This window comes from Sturnira hondurensis, unplaced genomic scaffold (assembly GCF_014824575.4).
Source record: "Sturnira hondurensis isolate 20B ecotype Veracruz unplaced genomic scaffold, ASM1482457v3 Scaffold0014384, whole genome shotgun sequence".
Lineage (NCBI taxonomy): Eukaryota > Metazoa > Chordata > Mammalia > Chiroptera > Phyllostomidae > Sturnira > Sturnira hondurensis.
The window spans coordinates 27,245,271-27,269,060 of record NW_028087015.1 but is presented as its reverse complement, the minus strand read 5'-3'; the positions used below and the strand labels follow the sequence as shown (position 1 = coordinate 27,269,060).

The following is a 23,790-nucleotide window of genomic DNA, read 5'->3' as shown; positions in this document are numbered from 1 at the left end:
CCATGGCTTGCATGGATTATGACCAATTTCTGCATCCAGACACCCACCTCAACATAACCCAACAAAGCTCGAATCACCTAAAAGTCTAACTCCACATGACTTGTCCACATACATTTCCAACATGGCATGATTACTCCCAAATTATGTAGACAAGGATGTGGAAAAATATTTAAACTTAACCCTTCATGAGTAAGGAATGAAAAATGAAATACAAGCTATTACTTAAGTTTACTACACATATTGGGTACTTTATCCATTATTTTGTTTCATGTTTACAACTTACCCTATGAGGTACCATTATCTCCATTGTACAGGAAGGAACTGAGACTCAGAGCAATCAGGCGGCTTCCTTGAGGTCCCCAGGCAGTAGATACAGAGGCAAGGTTTTAACCCGGGTTCGTCTGCCTCCAAAGCCCCACCTTCCCACTTACACAATGCTGCTCCCTAGAGTGGGTTTATCAGTGAAAGGAGTCCATAGATACCGAATCAATCAACTTTGTAAAGTGAGTTGAGTAACGTTTTAGCTTCATTTTCAGGAGTGGCCGAGGAGGGGGGGCACTTGGGCAACTGTGACCGACGTGTCTAGGGCCTACCAGGGCACGGTGAAGAATATTTGTAAATAACTACCAACCACCCCCCCACACACCTGATGTTAGAAATGATTTAACAAATCAGATCAAAGCTCAAAAAATTAAGTTAATAGTTAACCTTTATTGTTCATTAAAAATGAACTTTCTAAAATATGAGTAAATCTCATTTTTAGCTCTGTTTTGAAGTGCTGATACCAGTGAAGCAACATTTTTCTTCTTTGAATTTTTTCTTGTAAAATTATAGTTTTCTCTTTTTCTAGAATGATGGGAAGTTCCTTCCAGTTCTTAATAAAGATAAAGGGGGCGCCCATGGACTTGAGTAACCGCAGAGGAGCATTATGGGAAACAGAGGTATCTCCGCAGCTGCCAGCTGTCATCACATCTTCCACCACAGGGATGGAGCCATAGGAGCAAGCCTCGTATATCCTGTAACATTCGGTGTTTACTCCTACTGGGCACAATGTGAGGTCACTCTGAAGCAAAGCTTCTTGATAATTCTTAAGGCTTTCATTTGTTTCTTGAGGCTGCCACCTAGAAAATCAGAGAAATGACTGTACTTTTCGCTTTACTAAGCATACCTTTTGTGAAAGAAAAGATTTTATCTTTTAATGTCAGGCAATGATAAACCCATCATAGAGACGCCAGGCAGAAAAGATAAATGAAATCTTCACCAAACAGACTTCTTGAAAATATTTCAGATTCTGAAAAGTTCACAGCTACACATTTTAAAATCCAGTGGTCACCATAAAACTCCCGAGTGAATGTTAATCCAGCTGGTATTTTCTGAGTCCAGGTCTTCTCTCTCCCTCACCCTCCAAAACTCCTGCCCCCTCAGAGCTTACAGTCTAGACCTAGTGGGTAAAGACAGGGAGCAACCAAGTCAAGTCAGTAAATTATTTGGAAGGTGGTAAGTGCTGTCAGGAAAAATGAAGCAGAGTGTGAGGAGGGAGTTTCTGAGGAAACTGTTGAAACAATTTCAAAACAGGTGATCAGGGAATATTTTATTACAGGGGCATCTGAGCACCGAGCTGGAGGTGAGGGAGCAAAACATGCAAGTATCTGGGGTGGGGTTGAAGGTGAACAGAGAGCAGAGAAAGCACAAAGGCCAGGAGACCGCATGTCCTGCGCGCTCAGTGAACAGCAGGGAAGCCAGCGTGGCTGAGGGGAGTGCCTGGGGGTGAAGGTGAAGTCAGAGGGTCCTGTCATGCAGGGTTTGGATCACAGGGTGACTGGCCTCATGTATGTTTATCAAAGTCATTCTGGCTGTTGTGTTAACAACAGACTATAAGGGGGCAAGGGCAGAAGCTGAGACGCCCGTCAGAAAGCTAGATATTCTCTCCTGACTGCTCCTATGTTCTCAGTGGAATGACCAGTAGGGTCATGAGGTAAGAGTGGTTTGGAAGAGAGATCAAGGTATAAAACAGTCTTCTAGGAGAGTAGAAGAATACAGAGAAGGGAAATGACTGGTGGGCACCTGAGAATCAAGGTTATGTATTAAAAGTGAAATTGATTGGCAGCTTTCTCCATGTGTGTTTGGTTGCATGGGTACAGGTATGGGGCAGGTGAGAGCTGGATTTAAGCAGAGTTAGGGTTTGCCAGATTAGGGAACTAGGGAGCTGAATGTATATCCAGTCATGACTGACTACGACATGCAAGTGGAGTGAAGAAAATAATGAGGTGAGCAAAACAACAATGAAAAGGGAGCAGGCATAATAGGCTCTGAGTCCCAGCTACATTTTACGAGATTATTACAGGGAACAATGGTTACGGGAAATTACAGGAAATGGTGGTTATAGAGAGAGATGCTGGAACTTGAGATTGTGGAGGAGAAGCAGTACGTGTATGAATAAGGCCTAGAAATAAAAAGCATCTGACAGTAAATAGCTGAGGTCAAGTGGAGACCGGATCATGGAGGAGAGGAGATAAAGGAACTGCAGGGCCAAGGTGATGGAAGGACCGTCTGTGCAGATCTGGACCACCAAAGTGAGACTGGAGTGACGTCAGAGAGGGAGAGCGCCAGGGACGGAATTCTTCAAAGAATTAAGGAGATAAACCCTTGGGGGTCAGGGTACGACTTCAGAGAGGAAGAGGAATGGATGGTTTTGTCTGCTGGCATGAGATTCAAGATCGGAGGCTTCAGGGAGGGAAAAGGGAGATGGTCCGGGAGCAGCAATGAGAAGCAAGGAGGACACTTACTTGGTGATCTCCTGGCCCATCGCTATGAGAAGAACGCAGGAGTAATGCTATTGCCACAAAAAACGTTGTCATTTTAGACCATCCTCACTCATTCCATGCCAGGCACACTGTTCCTCAACCATAAGCATGCTTCTGCCTTAGGCTCTTCACCTTTGCCCTTCCCTCGGCCTGGACCACTCTTCTCTCAGACACACACCGGGCTCACCCCTGCACCTTCAAGCCTGTGCTTAAATGTAACCTCTTACCAGCACTTCCGCTGGCCATTCTTAAACAGCAAAGGTTCTACCCATGATCCCTGGTCCTCTCTACTTTGCTCTTCTCATTTTTTTTACATGGCATTTATCACCTTCTGACACACAATACATTTTACTGGTTTATCCCCCCCACCAAGTGTCTAAATTCTAAGAGGGTATGCACTATGATCGTTTTGTTCACTGCTGCATCCCTCAAGGCTAAAACAGTTTGGGGCACCAGACAGTTGCTTGATAAATATTTGTTGACTGAATGGATATAACATGGTTACACAAATAGCAGACTGGGAGTTATATTTTCTAGAAAAGAGTGTCTGCTACAATGAATACAGTTCTAGATCTAGAAGGACACTTTTTAGCCATTAATTCTCTGATGACTCTGCTTCATACACACACAAAACTGCATTTTATTTTTTAAAGACAAAGTAATTCCAAAATTTCTTCTTTCACTTCATGAACACTTGTTTCATGATTACCATGTAAAAAGAAATGGAAGAAAGTGAGCCCTATTAAATCCATGCATGGATGCATGCCTCCATCCACTGCCCCACTTAGCCTGGCCTTCTTGATGCAAGGCCTTATACTGCCCTGGGGATTCGAAGACTGGTAAGTGGCCCCTGTCCTCAGGGTGATGCCAGGTTCCTGGGGCTGCAAGGAGTACTCCATGCCATTACTGGAACACTGACCTGGTCTGCAGAACATCTCAGGATGAAAGTAAGACCTTACTGGCATATTCACAATCCCCTGCGTGTCAAGTCTGACTAGCAGGAAATGCTGAGCAAGCCCAAACGACTGGTGTTTGCGGTCCCTAGTGTTCTTCTTCAAGACGCACTCCAGCTACAGGAGATTCTCCCTGTTTTAAACACATACAACCCCGGCTCTTCATAGCTTTAATTACCAACCCATCTCCTGGGGAAGGACTGATACACTCCAAAGTGGAGTTACCGATGCTTCTTTGGAGGCCTGCGCTGCCACATAAAGCCACGCTCAGACCAGAGAACGAAGTGAATGAATCAAGTAACTTACTGTTCTCTTACTGAAACCCAACAAAGCTTATCGATCTCATCTTGTTTCAAAATGTTCATTAGTGCTTGTCTGGATGAATTTTCATAAATAGTGCCTAAGAAATTACATAAGTAGGGTCTTTCGTTATGCAGCATTGACCAACTTGCCTCCACCACAGGAAAATTCCTGTATCTATAAAAAGAAGCACATGTGAGTTAGTAATATGTGACAAGAGAACTGGCAAAACTCCCACAACCCAGCATCTTAGCATGATGATGTAGGAAGAAAAGACCTAAATTATGACTTTCTAAATCCCAAACTATAACTTTCCATGCTTACTTTGGAAAAGTCCTGGAATCACTGACTTAAAAAAAAAAGATTCTCACAATGACATCTTTTACAAAATTGCTATAGAGATTGTGTGCCAAAGCGTCTTGTTTTTTATATTCCTCAACTTTTATTATACACCTGTAGTTGTAAGGCAGGTTGAATTCAAGACCTTAAATGTATTGATAACCTGCTACATTCACACAAAACTTAGGCTCTGAGGATAAAGTGATCAATGAAAAGTGACAAAAATACCTGCCCTCAGGAAGTTCGCTCACAGTGGCCACCCTTTTTAAAGCCAACTTACTCTTAATAATAATAAAAAACTCTCCATTAACAGAAAGATTAATAATAAGTTTTTCACTTTAAAGACCTTATATATGACATATTGAGAAATCTTAGTTATTAATTAATTCCTTTTAAAAATAGAAATTTGGGCAAATTCACCTATTCTTGGTGGCAGATCTGATCATGTTATTTGCTTCCAAGCCCAAGGGTACAGTGTGCTTCTGACTTAATATTGCCTTTAAGGAAGGGCTTTTTTTTTTACACTAGTTATACAGATTTTATAAAAACTGTTTTAAGAAGTCCTGTTTGCCTGCCATCCTCTGCAACCATCTCTTTATGGAATTGCTGATAAACTTAAAAACTCATCCTATGCCTTCCAGTTTTAAAACACCGAACAGTAATGCATTTGCCTTCTTCGTAAAAGGCTAAATAAAATACTCTAAAATCATCATTACTATTACTGAAGCATAAGACCAAACCACATTTTTGTCCATGGAAAACACCGTACCTGGCTGATCTCAAACGAACTACATTCATTGCAAATTTAAAATACAATTTTCCTGATCTCAAAATTCAGATCTGAAAGTCTAGAGTCACGTCTAATATTTTGTACTTACGTTGCTACTCCTAAAGGCCATTGAAAAATATCCATGTCATTAATCCAGGGGCTGTCATATATTATGAAAAGCAGCTCCACAAAGCCTCCATTTCTCCTGAGGAATTGCTTGATCCATTCATTGTTACAATGTTCATTTCCAAGCAAAACAACAGCAACATGCTGGATTTTTTGAGTTTGTACTAAATTTTGTACATAAAGTAACCACTGGGTGGCATAAAAGACCTTTGCTTTCTCTCTTCCATTTAAAATGAGTACCACATTATTCACATCAACGGAGAAGTACCCTGGGACTACAGCGGGACCGGTGATGAAGCTGTTAAAAACAAAACAAGACAGGAGACAGACAAAAAAGAGAATAAAGATATTTGGCACCATGAGTTTCTAATCATTTTACATAAAATCTACAGGGAGATTTAATCCGTATTCTTTCTAGAAACATAATTTCTATAATATGAATTCTTTGGAACAAATTTGGATGATGGGGCTTTGCTGTAGGTTAACCAGCTTTGGCTGTAGACAGATCAGCTTGCAGATGATACTCAGAAATGTGGTACCCACCCCCCATCTTTTTTTAAACCACATTCAAAATAAGTGCGGGCTGGAATTGAGCTTTAAGCAAAGAAAGACCGTTGAATATTGTTTCATCCTCTGTAGTACATACTAGAAAGGTGTTTAAACCAGAAGCTCCCACCCCCTTTATGGTGTGAGCTGCTGTTATACTGTCCATCTGAATGAAACATCTGAATCAATGGAAAGTGTTGATAAATTAAGAAATGCAAGATGGCATTATAAACATTCCATGAAGGTTAAGTCTCAAAAATATAGTATTAAAAAAAGCAAGTAGCAGAACACTCATAAAATATGATAATTATGTAAATTTTAAAGTAAATTCAGAAAAACTTATGCTTATATATCTAATACAGGTATAAATATAAAAACTTGAGTGGGGAGATACACACCAAATTCATGACAGTGGTTGCCTCCGGGGAGGAAGGAAAAGGGCCTGAGGAAACAGTACAGAAAGAGCTTCACTTTTATTGAAAGTATTTAATTCTTTTAAGAGGAAAGTTAAATATCTGAAGCAAATATGACAGAGCTGGAATGTGTTATTCTGTGTGGTTTGTAAATGAGAATCTGCTGTATTACACTCTGTTCTTTAAAGTATTAAAAAACTGTCAGGAAATAGTCATGTTTCATAACTAGTATTTTCTTTCATCTTATATGCTACTCAGAACAACCAATACCATTGAACTATTTTTAACTAATCTGTATTATATATAAAAAATACCACTTAATCTATCTTAAAATTAGCCACAATGGTCTTAGATTCTCTACAATCTGCTGAAACATTTTTTTATAATCTGCTAGATTTTTTAATCCTTAGTATAAATATCCTGAAATCCTGTTTTTATTGTTTGTAACATGAGGAAATAAAGACTAACATTTATTAAATGCCTTTTATATACACAATACACAGGCACTTTGCACAGGTTATCATTTAACATCCATGACAACTCCAGACTACATTAGTTCCATGTTTGGCATTTGGGAAATCAGGCTGAAGTTCCTAAACCCATGATGGCAACACTGAGTTTAAAAACAAAATTTTTTTAAAGATTTCATTTGTATTTAGACAGAGGGGAAGGGAGGAAGAAAGAGAGGGACAGTAACATCACTGTGTGGTTGCCTTTCAAATACCCTCCACTGGGTACCTGGCTTGCAACCCAGCCATGTGCCCTGACTGGGAAACCTTTGGTTTGCAGGGCCACACTCAATCCACTGAGCTACACCAGCCAGAGCTAAATTAAAAAAAATTTTTTTCAATTAACATTGACATCTGATGTCTGCCTGGAAAAAATCCAACCATTGTTAATATTTTAAAAAATGGTTTGCACAACATCACTGTAACCCAGCAGCCAGAGAGTGGACTGGAGTATGCATGCATGAACAATGATGACTTTGCTGTACTAGTCAGTGGGGGTGGTAGATGAGGTTGAGTGAGCATGTGTACTGTGTGGCTGTTGCATTCAAAATGACTGAGTAGGTAGAGCAACAAATCTACATCAAATTTTGTGTTAAGCTTAACATTCCTTCGCAGAAACTATTCAGATGATTCATAAGGCCACAGTTATGAGCAACTGGTGATTGGCAGCTTCATCACAACGTGCCAGCTCACGTATCACATCTTGTGCAGAGTTTCTTGGTGAAACTTCAAATCACCCAAGACACTCCGCTCCACTACAGCTCAGATTTGGTGCCCTGCAATTTTTGACTTTTCCCAAAACTAAAATCACCTTTGAAAGAAAAGAGATTTCAGACCATTTATGAGATTCCAGAAAATATGATGGGGCAGCTGATGATAACTGGGAGAACTATGTGAGGTCACAAGGTGCCCACTCTGAAGGGGACTGAGGCATCATTGTCCTCTGTGCAACTTTTCTTTTATCTTCCTCAATAAATGTCTCTATTTTTCATATTACATGGCTGGATACTTTTTGGACAGACCCCATTTATTATAATATTAGTTTCAGGGGTATAATATAGTGATTGTACATTTATATAACTTATGTTAAGTGTTCACTCTGATAAGTCTAGAACCCGTCGGAAACCATACATAGTTATTACAATGCTACTGACTCTATTCCCTATGCTGTACTTTACATCCCTGTGACTGTTTTCATAACTGACAATTTGTACATCTTAATCCCTTCCCCCTTTTCAAACTTTCCCCTAACCTCCCTCCCATCTGGCTACCACCAATTTTTCTCCTTATAAGTTTTTGATTTTTTTTTTAGATTCCACATATAAGGGAAATTATATGGTATTTGTCTTTTTCTGTCTGACTTATTTCACTTACCATAATGCCCTCTAGGTCCATCCATGTTGTTACAAATGCAAAAATTTCGTTTTTTATGGTTGAGTAACATTCCATTTTATATGTGTACTACTTCTTTATCCAGTTGTCTATTAATGGACATTTAGGTTGCTTCCATTATCTTAGCTATTGTAAATAATGCTGCAATGAACACAGGGATGTATATATCTTTTGAATTAGTGTTTTGGATTTCTTCGGATAAATACCCAGAAGCATACTGTTTTTCCTAATGGCTGCACCAATCTGCAATTCCACAGTGCATGATGGTTCCCTTTTCTCCACATCTGGACTTACACCTGTTGTTTGTTAATTTATTGATATGGCCATTATGACAGGTATGAGGTGACATCTCACTGTGGTTTTAATTTGCATTCCCCTGATGATTAGTGACACTGAGCATCTTTTCATATGTCTATAAGCCCTCTGTATGTCCTCTTGGGAAAAATGTCTATTGAGGTCCTCTGCCCATACTTAATCAAAGTGGGGTTTTTGGTTTTTTCTGGTATTAAGTTGAATGAGTTCTTTATAAAAATTTTGGATGTCAAACCCTTATCGGATATATCATTGGCAAATATCTTTTCCCTTGCTAGGTTGCCTTTTTGTTTTGCTGATGGCTTCCTCCACTGTGCAAAACCCTTTTAGTTTGATGTAGTGCCATTTGTTTATTTTTTGTTTCCCTCGTCTGAGGAGACATATCCAAAACAATATTAATTAACAGTGATATCAAATAGTTTACTGCCTACATTTTCTCCTAGGGGTTTTATGGTTTTGGGTCTTATATTTAAGTCTTTTTTGAATTTATTCTTGCCTATGATGTAAGAAAGTGATCTACTTTCATCCTTTTGCATGTATATCTCCAGTTTTCCCAATACCATTTATTAAAGAGACTATATCCCACTGTATATTCCTGTATCCTTTGTCACTGATCATATAGGCATGGATTTATTTCTGAGTCCTCTATTAACACTGAGTTTTGAATTAAAATCAGTCTAACTTCAGAGCTTAAGTTGTTCCCCCAACATTAGGCTTAATAAATACTAGAGTTACTAGATATTAGTTTAAACACAAAACCTAAATATCTATTTTGCTTGTGTATAAACACACTACATAAATTCTATGACATTATTCTACAATGATAATGAACTACAGGGACCAGAAGTGTGCGTTGAGTTTGCCTTGGAGAGAACCTAGAATTGCAGGTGACTAATGATTCACTGATCATTTCATAATTTAAGAGAATCTGCAGAATCAAAGGAGCTAGAAAATGCTTTAGAAATGGTGATGATAATAATTATGATAGATTTAAAATATTTATTATGGTAGTATATAAATACTCTCATTTAGAATTATAGGCAAGTATAATCTCTACAGAGCGAGAATTCTTCCAGTCCTCCTTCCCCAACCCAAGGGCAATTTTATGAAGGAAAAACGTAACATCAAGCGAGGCTGCGTGACTTGCATAAAGGTAGCAGTCACCAGATAGGCAATGGTAGAGATGGGACATGAACTCAGTTATTTGACATTAAGCCCATACATACCATATGCCCAAACTATTTTAAAGAGTACCATATACTTATATTATTTTTAAAAAGACATGGAACATTTTACTATGGATAACACTGACAATTATCTAGTAATATTTCATTTTGATTTCTAACTACATAAGACATGAATGTACCTATCTTTATCAGAATAGTTTATGAGCATCTAATAATACCATGAGTCTTTAAGTATGCCCTAAAAGATATATCTTTATGTTATTGCTTATCTTTGATATAATTGTTCTTTTTTCTTTTTTAAATATATATTTTATTGATTATACCATTACAGTTGTTCTATTCCCCCCCTTCATTCCCCTCCACCCACACACTCCCTCCCCCACCATTCTCCCCCCCTTAGTTTATAACCACATGTCTCAACTTCTTTGGATTCTATATTTCCCCCACTATTCTCGCCCTCCCCCCTATCTATTTTCTACCTACCATCTATGCTATTTTCTGTGCCTTCTCCCCCCTTCTCCCCCTCCCACCCCCCTGTTTCTAACCCTCCATGTGTTCTTCATTTCTATGGTTCCACTCCTGATCTAGCTGTCCTCTTGGTTTGCTTTTGTTTTAGGTGTGGTTGTTAATAACTGTGTGTTTGCTGTCCTTTCACTGTTCATATTTTTCATCTTCTTTTTCTTATATAAGTCCCTTTAGCATTTCATATAATAAGGGCTTGGTGATGATGAACTCCTTGAACTTGACCTTATCTGAGAAGCACTTTATCTGTCCTTCCATTCTAAATGAAAGTTTTGCTGGATAAAGCAATCTTGGCTGTAGGTCTTTGGATTTCATGACTTGGAATACTTCTTTCCAGCCCCTTCTTGCCTGTAAGGTCTCTTTTGAGAAATCCGCTGACAGTCTGATGGGTACTCCTTTGTAGGTGACTGTCCCCTTATCCCTTGCTGCTTCTAGGATTCTCTCCTTCATTTTGGTCTTGGCTAATGTAATTATGATGTGCCTTGGTGTGTTCCTTCTTGGGTCCAACTTCTTTGGCACTCTCTGAGCTTCCTGGATTTCCTGGAAGTCTATTTCCTTTGCCAGACTGGGGAAGTTCTCCTTTATTATTTGTTCAAATAAGTTTTCCACTCGTGGCTGTTTCTTTCCCCCTTCTGGTACCCCTATAATCCGGATGTTGGAACGTTTAAAGATGTCCTGGAGGTTCCTAAGCCTCTCCTCATTTTTTTGAATTCTCATTTCTTCATTCCTTTCTGGTGGGATGTTTTGTTCTTCCTTCTGGTCCATTCCATTGATTTGAGTCCCAGTTTCCTTTCCATCACTATTGGTTTCCTGTGCATCTCCCTTCATTTCAATTAGTTTAGCCTTCATATGTTCCTCTAATTTGTGACTATAATCAACCAGTTCTGTGAGCATCCTGATAAAGTGTCTTGAACTGTGCATCTGAGAGGCTGGCAATCTCTTGGTCACTTAGTGTTATGGGCTCTGGGGCTTTGAGTTCTTCTTGCGCCATCTTTTGGGCTGTTCGTGCCTGTTACAAAGCAGGATCGGAGCCCTAAGTGTTCACTAGAGCAGGGCAACTCAGTGGCTGGGTTGTGATGCTGTATGTGAGGGGGGGGCCAAAGAGGAGCAATGATGGTCCCGTCTACCGCCTCTCGCCGCTGCCCTCACCGGTGCCGCAGCTGCCACTGTCACTGGGGCCCAAGCGTTTTGTCCCACTGCACTCGAGTGTGCCACCGCCGTCAGCCCTCCACCACTGGGTTCGCCCTCTAGGGCCTGCGTGGTCCGTCTCACTGTGTGCGAAGGTGTGACCTCGGTCAGCCTGCCCCACACCCTGACTGGGTCTGGGCCGTCTGCGTGCCCAGGTCGGGGGATCTCTCCTGCCCAACCCTGCTCCGCTGCTGGCTCCGCCCCTCTTACCGTCCAGGTTGAACCATTCGTTGTTGTCAGACTTCCGTATAATTCAATTTTCTGTTCTTTGGCTGTGTCTTTGTTCTCCAAACCTTTGTTGTATTCAAACTTGCCTGTGCGAGGAGGCACAGTGTTTCCACCTATGCCTCCATCTTGGCAGAAGTCCTCTCCATGTGTCCTGTTTTATTTATTTTTTTAAAATATTTTATTTTTTTATTTTTAGAGAGAGCGGAAGGGTGCGAGTAAGGCAGGAAGAGAAACATCAATTGGTTGCCTCTTGCACACCCTCAACTGGGGAGCTGGCCTGCAACACACACATATGTCCTGACCAGGAATCGAATCTGCAACATTCCAGTTTGCAGGTGGATACTCAATCCACTGAGCCTCACCAGCCAGGGCTGATATAATTGTTCTAATGTATTATTTATAGGGTATGACTTTGAGGTATAAACCATTTTTCAAATAATATATATTTATTGGTTTATATAAGCATGTAATAGATTATAAACACCTGTTCAGTGTTTACAGTTCAATAAACACTAGCGTAAGAGTACATGTTAAATGCTATATTAAATGAAACAGAATAAAATTGCTAAGGTAGTTCAAGTGAAAGGGGAATCAGGGGAGCAAGGTAAAGGTTCAAATGTATTCTGGGAAATATAATATGAACAAAGGCAGAGAGGAAGATAAGCTTGTGATCCAAGGGTGTATATGGAGAATGAAATTACATATGGGCAGCAGAACTAATTTGGATGGAGATTAGCAATGGGTTCTAAGGATAAAAGGAGGTAATGGTTGTAGAGCACTTAACACAATACTGGTCACAGAGCTTCTGCTCAATAAATGTTAGCTACTACTCTGTGAAAAAGCAGGAAACAGGATCATATCTGCACTATTATCTTAATCACTATATTTTCGGACCATAAGATGCACCTAGGTTTTAGAGGAAAATAGGAAAAAATTTTTGAAGCAAAAATGTGGTAAAATATTTAATAACATAAATAACATAATATTTCACCAACGTAAAAAGAAACAGAACTCAAGAGCAGCATTAACAACCATTATTCCTCTCAATAATGACCATTATTCCTCTCAATAACGACCATTATTCCTGTAAATGATGGTGCAAGTTATGCGAGACTTTCTGTCATGGTACTTAAAGTCACCACTTAGTCAGTCCTCTTTAATCCTTAAGGGTTTCAATAAAAATTGTTCACTCAAAAAAAAAAAGACTGTATCAGGAGGCACTGGTGAGGACATTGTGATGGAGAGATAGTAGGCAATAATGGAAACACAGAAAGAGGAGAACTGAAAGGGAGGGAGATGTTGCAGTACCAATTTAATAACAGTACAAACAATAAAACTAATAAAAACAAGCCTTCAGAGGTGATTACTATGTGCCAGAGACTGTTCTAAGCAATATATAACTTTCAATTCATTTAATCTTCAAAACAACCCTGTGATGTAGAATCTACTATTTGCCTCATTTTAAACTTATGGAAATTCAAGCACAGAGAGGGTAAGAAATTTGCCCAGGGTCAGACAGCTAATAAGAGGTAGAGCTAGAATGTGAACTGGGATATTTGGCTGCAAAGGCTGTGCTCTTACAACTCAATCACACTGCGACACTGCCCAGAGGTGACAGGGCTTCATGAAGCTCTGTTCACTGTGCCCACGTGCACATGCAGTCACATGCTGAGGACAGACTGTATATAACTGATCCACTGGTGAACAATGAGTCATTTATTCCCTTCTGAAACACATAGTTTGGAAGTGCTTCATATTGTTAAATCCCATATTTTGATTCCATATTTAATCAAACAAGCCTCAAATGATTGGGCACCAATTGCAGCCTGCCTGTAAGAAAAGAATGTGCTGGTCAAGTCAGTATAAGCATGTGGACTGACAGTTCTATTCCACCCTAGTTATTTACTTGGTATTCTGGATTGCATTCTTTGGGCCTACAAGTCAGTAAGAATCAGCATTCATAAGCCTGTCAACCCTGGAACACTAATGATGTCATTTTCATTTCTGCCTCAGAATTGTTCTGAGGCTAAAAGTAGATGATATAAACTCCTTGTAAACTAACACATGTATTTAAACAAAACATATTACACTAATTTACAACTACCCAGATAGGACTTAGAAATTTTTCCCATTTATTTGTTCAAGATGACCCATTATTTCTGATTCACTTTTGGCCAAATAATGATCAATGTGTTGAAACATTTAAGTTTGTTCTCATGTAGTTCAAGTCAACTCAAAACTTGCAATTTCATATTAATTTAGTGAAAAAAAGTCAGACAGTAAAACTTATCCATATGATTTCACTCACATGTGGGATATAACACGGAAAACAAATGAACAAGCAAGAAAAACAAACAAAAACTCATAGACACAGGCAACGTACGGTGGTTACCAGAGGGAAGGTAGTAAAGAGTAAAGGGGGCCAAATATGTGGTGATGGAAGGTGATTTGACTTTGGTGGTGGGTGCACAAAGCAATATACAGATCGTGTATCACAGACATGTGCACTTGAAGCCTTTATAATCTTATTAACCAATGTCACCCCAATAAATTTAATTTAGAAAGAAAAAACTTTATTAATTTTGGATAAATTAGGAACACTACTTTTCATGAGCCTAAAATTTTAGTAAATTGTTTAAGAAAATCTGCCACAATAGTTAACTTCTTTGAATACACAGTTCTCTTAAATCCTAAGAGAATATACATTCCTATTTGATCATTAACATAAAATCTCAGGTAAAAATTTCAGAAGGGAAGGTTGTCTTTGGGGAATGAATGCTGTTTGCTCAAATCCTTTAGTAACATTATAATAACAGTATATACTAACTTTTCTATAAATTTCTAAGAATTTTTCTGAAAATTCTATATATTGTGGGTAGAACTATTAGACTAACACTCATAACACATTTACTTTTAAAATATCAAAATATTAGATATACATGCATAATACACATTTACTTTCAAATACACAAATCTGACTATTGTCAGTTAAGGACTATGTATAAACTCTTGAATGGAATTATCACTAGAAGCCTGGAGATGAAAGGGAAAATAATCATTACCAGTGATGATATGAAAAACCTGTTTACTTTTCAAGAATAATTACTTTGAAAAGATTCATGCAATAAAATTGCTTTCTAAGTGTATATAAAGTAAATAAGACTTCCGCCAAGATGGAGGCATAGGTGGAAACACTGTGCCTTCTCCCACAACCAAGTTTGACTACAACAAAAGTTTTGGAGAACTAGGACACACCCAAAGACCAGAAAACGGAATTATATGGAAGTCCGAGAGCTACGAACCATTCAACAGGGACGGTAAGAGAGGCGGAACCAGCAGCGGAGCTGGGTCAGGCAGGACAGATCCCCCGACCTAGGCGCTAGGCGCGCAGGCAGCCCAAAGCCAGTCGGGGTGCGGGGCAGACTGACCAAGGTCCCACATTCGCGCACAGTGAGATGGACCACGCAGGCCCCAGGGGACGAACCCAGTGGTGGAGGGCTGACAGTGTGGCACACTCGAGTGCAGTGGAACGAAACGCGTGGGCCTGGTGACAGTGGTGGCTGCGGTGCCGGTGGGGGTCGCGGCAGCAGGTGGCAGAGGGAAGCCATTGTCCCTCTTTGACCCCGCCCCACATACAACGTCACAACCCAGCGACTTAGTTGCTCTGCTCTGGTGAAAACCTAGGGCTCCGATCCTGCTACTTAACAGGCACGAACAGCCCAAAAGATGGCGCAAGAAGAACTCAAAGCCCCAGAGCCCATAACTCTCAGTGACCGAGAAATTGCCAGCCTCTCAGAAGCACAATTCAAGACGCTGTTTATCAGGATGCTCACAGAACTGGTTGATTATAGTCACAAATTAGAGGAACATATGAAGGCTAAACTAATTGAAATGAAGGGAGATGTCCAGGAAACCAATAGCGATGGAAAGGAAACTGGGACTCAAATCAATGGAATGGACCAGAAGGAAGAACGAAACATCCCACCAGAAAGGAATGAAGAAATGAGAATTCAAAAAAATGAGGAGAGGCTTAGGAACCTCCAGGACATCTTTAAACGTTCCAACATCCGGATTATAGGGGTACCAGAAGGGGGAAAGAAACAGCCACGAGTGGAAAACTTATTTGAACAAATAATAAAGGAGAACTTCCCCAGTCTGGCAAAGGAAATAGACTTCCAGGAAATCCAGGAAGCTCAGAGAGTCCCAAAGAAGTTGGACCCAAGAAGGAACACACCAAGGCACATCATAATTACATTAGCCAAGACCAAAATGAAGGAGAGAATCCTAGAAGCAGCAAGGGATAAGGGGACAGTCACCTACAAAGGAGTACCCATCAGACTGTCAGCGGATTTCTCAAAAGAGACCTTACAGGCAAGAAGGGGCTGGAAAGAAGTATTCCAAGTCATGAAATCCAAAGACCTACAGCCAAGATTGCTTTATCCAGCAAAACTTTCATTTAGAATGGAAGGACAGATAAAGTGCTTCTCAGATAAGGTCAAGTTCAAGGAGTTCATCACCACCAAGCCCTTATTATATGAAATGCTAAAGGGACTTATCTAAGAAAAAGAAGATGAAAAATATGAACAGTGAAAGGACAGCAAACACACAGTTATTAACAACTACACCTAAAACAAAAGCAAACCAAGAGGACAGCTAGATCAGGAGTGGAACCATAGAAATGAAGAACACATGGAGGGTTAGCAACAGGGGGGTGGGAGGGGGAGAAGGGGTGAGAAGGCACAGAAAATAGCATAGATGGTAGGTAGAAAATAGATAGCAGGGAGGGCGAGAATAGTGGGGGAAATATAGAATCCAAAGAACTTGAGACATGTGGTTATAAACTAAGGGGGGGAGAATGGTGGGGGAGGGAGTGTGTGGGTGGAGGGGAATGAAGGGGGGGAATAGAACAACTGTAATGGTATAATTAATAAAATATATTTTTTTTCAAAAAGTAAATAAAAAATTAAAGATGCAGCAAAAATTCAAATAAAATTGAGATTAATTACAGTATACCTTTTCCTCTTGATTTCTCTAAGAAATGGAATCTTAATACAATACAGAGTCTTTGCTTCACATTTTCCCCCTAATTATATAATTTTTCATGAAATAAATAATTTAAAATAATTATTTTTATTTTTTATTTCAAAAAAGCAAAGTCTAATAAAACAGCATTCTTTCATGATAAAATTATAATTTTTCTAAATAAAATCTTAATTCTAACTATTAAAAATCTTTAGAAAATATGCTATCATAATTAAGTTTTATAAAAATAAATGCTCAAAAAGGTCTTAACAGAGCCTTGTTTTAATGAATAAAAACTTCAAAACTCACAGCAAGAGCTTTTATACAACCTATTATTATAAAAATATGTGAACAAAACTATTATATGAAAGAGAAAAACTGAAAAATTTTTAAGTTTATATATTATTACTCTAGGATGTGAAATGTTAAATGCCGATCAACAAATAAATGTTATAAAATTTGGAACATATTTTTTTTCATGTAATCAGAAATGTTTAGATAAAAATGAAACAGACACAATTCAAAAAAGAAGAGTATTTATACTTAATTACATAAGAAAATGTTCAAGATAAGGTTTAACTATGAATATGTATTCATAGTTAAGATATATTTCTCTATTCTTTACAAGTTGAAGTGGAAGTACTTTCTACGAATATAGATTCTTCTTATTTTTCTTCTAGTCATGGCATAAAACACTGTATGGCAACACAGCAAAGGTTAACGGTGTACAATAATACCTGTAGTGTGTTCTTCCAACAAATGCATTTCCTTCTCTCCACTGGGCAGTCACATCAGTGGGATCGAGTGAGCCTTCAAAAATATGCTCCCAGAGATACAAACCTGGTAATTAAAAAAAAACACAAAAACATTTACTGTCTGGTCTGCTCTGGTGTATGGGATGAGCTTATGTTCTGCTCTTTTATATCATGTGATTAGGAAACCAAATTTTTTTCATCTTGGTCCCTTGGCAGGCAGTGCTACCAAGCAATAGCTCAAAATCACGGGCACGGCGGCTACAGCAGGATGGACAGAACGCAGAGGCTGTCAGTGTGAAGTGTGGCAAAATGTGGGTGACAGACAATAACCTACCTTACTCTAAATTTGAGAAATGCCTACTTATCACTGGACCTTTACTACCTATTTTATACTAAGTGTGCTGTAGTACTTTGAAAATTACTACAGCAAGTCCTCACTTAACAATGTCCTTGATATGTTCTGTGACTTTAAGTGGATGGGTGTAAAACAAAACCAATTTTCCTGTAGGCTAATAGATAAAAACAGAACTTAAGTTCCTACGGAAGCTCATCAACATTACAACAAAGCGACCTGAGTTTAAGGATATGAGGAGGACCTGTTGCATGTGATTAGAACTATTTCTATTGAGGATTCACTATTTTGTGTCAAATGTAATCAGAGAAGCCCATTATGTACATATCCCCTCAATGTCAAGGAGATATCACCTCCTTCTCACTTGAACACACATCTCACTGCTTGAAGCCCTCTGCAGACAAGTGCCATTGCACCTTTTCCTCTTAGGGCAGCCTCTGCTGTTTTACATGATTTCACTTGAATGGAAGCTCTGAGAGTAAAGGAAAGCAGTGTCACACAATGAAGCAATCTGGGAACCCTATTTTAGTTACACTGAAAGATGAGTTTTGTTTCATTCTCATGACATCCTGGAACTAAAGGACACACACACACACACACACACACACACACACACGTTTAAAGGCTTGCCCAATGAGGTAAAGCTTTCTAATTACAGTAGGCTGAATGGTGGCTCCTGACTCTGAGAGGTCCAAGGATGCAGTTTCAAGAACCTGTGAGTATGTTACATTTCACGGTAAAAGAGACTTTCTTAATGCACTTAAATTAAGGATGGTCAGGTGGGGTGATTATACTGGATCATCTGAGTGGGCTCTTTGTAATCACAAGGGTCCTCACAAGAGGGAAGAAGGGTCAGAGTGAGGGAAGGAGATGTGAGGATGGGAGTAGAGGTCAGAGTGACACAGGGCAGTGAGTCAAGGAATGCGGGTAGCCTGCAGGAGCGGTAAGAGATTCTGAGTCTCCTCTAGAGCCTCCAAAAGCAATACAGCCTTGTGGACACGTTAGTCTTCTGGCTTCAGAAACATAAGATAATAAATTTGTGTTGTTTTAAGCCATTAAATTTTTGGTAATAGGGTATAGCTGCTATAGGAAACTACACATTATGTAGTTATAGATTACGGGTACCTGGAAATGGGGTACCAATGTAATAAATATTTAAAATTTGGAAGTAGCTTTGGAATTACGTATGGAAAGAGGCTGAAAGAATTTTAAGGAGTATGAGGGGGAAAATCCTAGATTAGATAGCCTTGAACAAATTATAGGCAGAGATATGGATATTAATGACTCAGTCAGTGAGAACGCAGAAGAAAGTTCGGAGCACATTAGGAAAAACCTGTATACCCTATGGAATACCTAAGTCATAAGCTGGTAGAAATACGTATGTTAAAAGCATCGCTGGTGAAGGTTCAGGAAATGAGAACCACGATATTAGAAAATGGAGAAAAGGGGATCCTGGTTATACTGTCATATACCACACAATGGTATTTCAGTCAATGAGGGACTGCAGTATGTGATAAGATTACAATGGGGCTGAAAAATTCCTATGCCTAGCGATGTGGTAAAGTCATAGTAGAGCACATTACTCCTGTGCTTGTAGTGATGCTGATGTAAACAAAGCTTCTGTGCTACGAGTCACAGGAAAGTACAGCGTATACTTTACAGTAGTAGGATATACCATTCAGGTTTGTGATGTTTGCACAAGGACAAAATTGCTTAATGACACATTTCTCAGAATGTATCCCTTTGTTCAGTGGCACATTCCTGTATAACAGCAGAAAGCTTAGCTGAATTGTGTCCTGAAGTTATGTGGAAAGCAGGATTTGTAAACAATAAACTTGGATATTTAGCTGAAGTGATTTCTAAGGAAAGTATGGAAACTGTGGCCTAGTTTCTCCTTGCTGATTACAGTAAAACATAAAAGGAAAGTGAGATTGAGGGAAGAACTGTTAAGTAAAAAGGGAACAGTATTTGGTGATTTGGGAAATTCTCAGCCTATTCAAATTGCAAAAGATGAGAAAATTTGGGAGATTCACTGTCAGGAAAGCATGTTCTTGAAGAAGGCCAAGGATGTGACTTGATATCCTTTTGGCCAGTGCTCCAGAAGACTATATTTAGTCATATAGCGGGCTCTTCAAAGATATTAGATGTATAATTCATGGATCTTGTTCAGTAACGTTAGCAGAAGCCTGATGTAGAGAAGGGATTGTCTAGGAAGACCTGTGGAGGAGCTCTTTTCTAATGTAGTAAACCCCTTGACATACACAGGAGACCCACAAGGTTCTTGAGAATGTTTGTCTCAGCAGAAACCCTGGCAGCATGGACTACCAGGGACGGAGAGAGAGGTTGAAGTGAAGAAGGCTATCTTCAGGAAACAGACTGTAAAACTACTGACCTGAAAACACATCCCACCCTTCATAAAAATGGAAGGATGACTCTGAAGGCAGGGTTGAAAGGCCAGAAGCAAAGCTTTGAGCCACAGATTATCCCCAGGCCTTGAAACCTAATGGAGTTTGCCTGGTTGGATTCCAAAATTGCTTGGACCAGTGACTCAATTTTACTTCCATTTTCTCCCTTTTAACAGGAATGTCTATAACTGGTATGCCTATTACTGTGCCTGGGGAATAGGTTGATGAAAGTAGAGTTTGACTAAACTCATGCAGTCACTTTGTGCTTACCGATTAAAAAGAGAAAAGTCTAGAAATATTACAACTTGTTAAGATGCATATTTAATAAAAAACTAGAATGAGAAAATGATCATTTAAAAGCAAAAAGTAGTATTAGAGATTTTATAAAGAAAGACTGTTAGTAATTGATTGGAGGTCTGATTAGGGGTACCTGAAATTTAGAAGTTAGTGGTAATCTTCAAGGACGTATATTTGCATGCAAGTGTGAATGGATTTATGAAACTCCGTGGGCCAGGCTTTGCCTTCTGTTTCCTTTCCGCTCCTCTGGTACTTTCTATCCATATACCTTACTGCCCATAGAAATCAAACTCATATTTAAAGACCAAATAAAGCCCCTTCTAATTCAATTCTTTCTGACTCTTGTAAAAATTGAGAGCTCCATTCTCTAATTGAGCACAATGTATAAACTTGGAATGCTAGGCTGCTCAGAGGAAAATGCTTTCGTGGGCAATTAAGTTTAATCAGCTACATACTATATGCCCTTCTTGGACACAGACAACAAATATTGGCCTAAGAAAGGCTCTGCGTAATCAATAAAGAACCTGGTTTAACTTTGCGTAGTTCAATGTTTCCCAAACTTGTTTGGCCGTCAAAGGCAGTGCCCACAACTTATACTTGTGTATGAAGTATGAATAAACATAGATTCATGACAATTTAGTTGACATATGCATTTAACTCTAATAATGCTTACACAACCAATTTTTTGTATCGACAAATCAACTTGTGTTTGGCTAACAACCAACAATAGAATGCATGTGCCTTTATTTACACGGAAATTGCCTAACAAAAAAGAGAAATGAAACACTGACAAAGTGCATTATTTTAATAAGTGATAAAATAAGCTATAAATGTATTAAAATGAATTGAATCTGCTATTAATAAAGTACATTTTGTGATGCTTTTCACATGTCTTAGCTGTACACATTAACTCACCAATGGCAGCTTTGCCCCAGATTTGCACTCGGAAGTCTGTTTTGCCTTTTGTGGATTTATTTAATATTTGAAGGCTAGTTTTAAATCTGTGTTGTTGCTCCTGTTTTTCATCTTCTTCCCAAGGATTCCATTCTTCACTTCCCAAAGTAGATGGTTCTGTGTTTTAAAAAGAGTTAACAGTGTTTGTAAGTAAGGTAGAGCTGGAGCTGTAAATTCAAGCCATTTAAATTAGACATTAAAGCCCTGGCTGGCATAGCTCAGTGGATTGAGCACGGGCCTGCGAACCATACGATTGCGGTTCGATTCCCAGTCAGGGCACATGCCTGGGTTGCAAACCAGTTCCTTGCAGACTAACTACCAGCAAGGGATGCACAAAAAGGCAACCATACATTGATGTTTCTCTCCCTCTCTCCTTCCCCTCTAAAAATAAATAAATAAATGAAATCTTTAAAAAAAAATAAAATAAAAAAAATAAATTAAAAAAAAATAAATTAGACATTAAAGAGTTCTAATTTCACCCTAACTTTAATTTTTCAAAGAGGCTATGCAACAGAATTTGGACTGGTTAAACATACTTTTTTTTTAAAAAGGAAATCAGAATCTAATTTTTATTAACCCTTTACTCTGAAAGATCTAAAGAGATAAAATTATCTCTCCCAAACAAAAGCCTTCTAAAATAACTGGATAATATGTATCAAGTTACAAGTTAAACTTCTACAATTCATTATAGGTTGTATATATGTAACCTATGCACAAAAATTTGATTTAAGAATAAAATGTCCAACGGTTTTAAATACTATTGTGCAAAATTCTGCAAAAGCAGGAGATGAGCGTCTGTCCCATCCTGACGTTGGTCAAAATACAGGCCAGGGAATCAGTACTTGGAGGTAAAGCGTCCCGGCCTTCTGACTTCGCTGCCGGCTTAGAGGAGGCTCTTTGTTTCAATATGGAAATAGGTGACTTACACCCAGCAGCATTCCCGCGAATCTCTGGTATTTTGCGACAAAGTCTCGTATGTTTAAGACAAGTTTCAAAGGTGTGCGGGTCTGTCCGCTTTGAGGGTGCTAAGTGGGGACAGCGTGTGGCACTCGGGCGGCACTGAGCTGCTCGTACCCCCTCCAGTCCCGCGCCCAGGGCCGGTTACGGAGAGCTGGAGCGGGACAAGCGCACCGCGGGGCCCCAGGGCAGCCCCGGAGTCGAGAGTGGGATCCCCAGCCACGCGGCTTGGCTCCGCCCGGCCCCCACTAACCCCGCACACGCGCGCTCCAGCGCGTACCCAGGCCACAGCTCCGTATCCTACCTCGGCCGCGCCCCTCCCGCGCCGGGGCCGCCCCCTTCCTAGGGCCCCGCAAAGACGCGGCCGGTGCCCGGCGGCGGCGCCCGAAAAAGACGTGGTACGCGGCGTAGAGAGAGAAGAGGCAGTACAAGGCGATGAGAAATGAGCACAGCCGTTTCCTCGTCAGCCGCATCCCACTCAGGCTTCCTGTCAGGCCACTGCCGCCCAGGAGCCGGCCGGAGAAAACGCCCCCACTCAGCACCCGGGCCCCGAGGGCATCCGGGACAGGCCCGGGCGCCGGCGGACAGAATCGTCAGAATTGGCCCGCCTTTTACGCCCCGCCCAGGGCTCGCCCGCAGCTCCTTCGTCCCTCCCGGGTCTGAGCCCAGCTCAGGCCCCGCCCCAGCCCCGCCCTCAGCGTCTCCCAAGCCCCTCCTATAGCTCTTCCCTGGGCGGGCTAGTCTTTGATTCCAGATTTAGGATTTGGAAGATTGACCAATTGAAGGCACAGATCGTGTCAATTTTTGTTTACATGTAATCCCCAGAGTTTAGCATAGGGCTCTCAGCGCTGACAGATGAATGAATATAAACATCCGTTAGAAAAATTATGTGGTCATTGAGGCAAACATTGTGAAAGTGATTAATGCCTCTGGGAAATAATTAGAACGGTGAACTTTGTGATATATACACCTTACCATAATACAAATATTTTTAAAGGACATTTTATTATATTATGAAGTTGTCCCAATTTTTCCTCCTTTACTCCCCTCTGCTAGTACCCCCGTTCCCCTCCAGCAAGCTTCTCCCTTAGTTCATGCCCATGGGTTAGGGGTAAGTTCTTTGGCTTCTCCATGTCCTATACTAGTTTTAACACCCTCCTATCTACTTTGTACACACTAATTATGATTTTTAATACCTGCACTTTTCCCCCCATTCTCCACACTCCTCTTCCCCACTGATAAGCCTCCAAGTGATCTCCGTACCAATTTCTGTTTCTGTTCTGGTTGTTACCTTAGTTTGTTTATTCATTTGTTTGTTGTAGATTCAGTTTTTGATAGTTGTGAATATGTTGCCTTTTTAATTTTAATAGTTTTGATCTTCTTTTGCTTAAATAAACCCCTTTAACATTTCGTGTAACAATGGCTTGGTGATGATGAACTTCTTTAACTTTGCCTTGTCT

The 23,790-nt window shown here is 39.9% G+C and overlaps 1 protein-coding gene across 2 annotated transcripts; it reads right to left on the bottom strand.

Moving 5' to 3' along the window:
* Positions 1–691: 691 nt before the first annotated feature.
* RXYLT1 (ribitol xylosyltransferase 1) lies at positions 692–22,952 on the bottom strand. Of its 2 annotated transcripts, none has more exons than XM_037063065.1 (6): positions 22,611–22,952; positions 21,335–21,490; positions 17,348–17,450; positions 5,275–5,589; positions 4,064–4,234; positions 692–1,121 (listed from the first exon to the last, which is right to left on the bottom strand). In XM_037063065.1, exons 1-6 carry the CDS (start codon positions 22,801–22,803, stop codon positions 704–706), a joined length of 1,356 nt encoding a protein of 451 aa, XP_036918960.1. In that variant the 5' UTR covers positions 22,804–22,952; the 3' UTR covers positions 692–703. The 2 variants fall into 2 exon arrangements, with proteins under 2 accessions (XP_036918960.1, XP_036918961.1); XM_037063066.1 differs by having other exon boundaries at positions 22,635–22,951.
* Between the last annotated feature and the right edge of the window lie 838 nt (positions 22,953–23,790).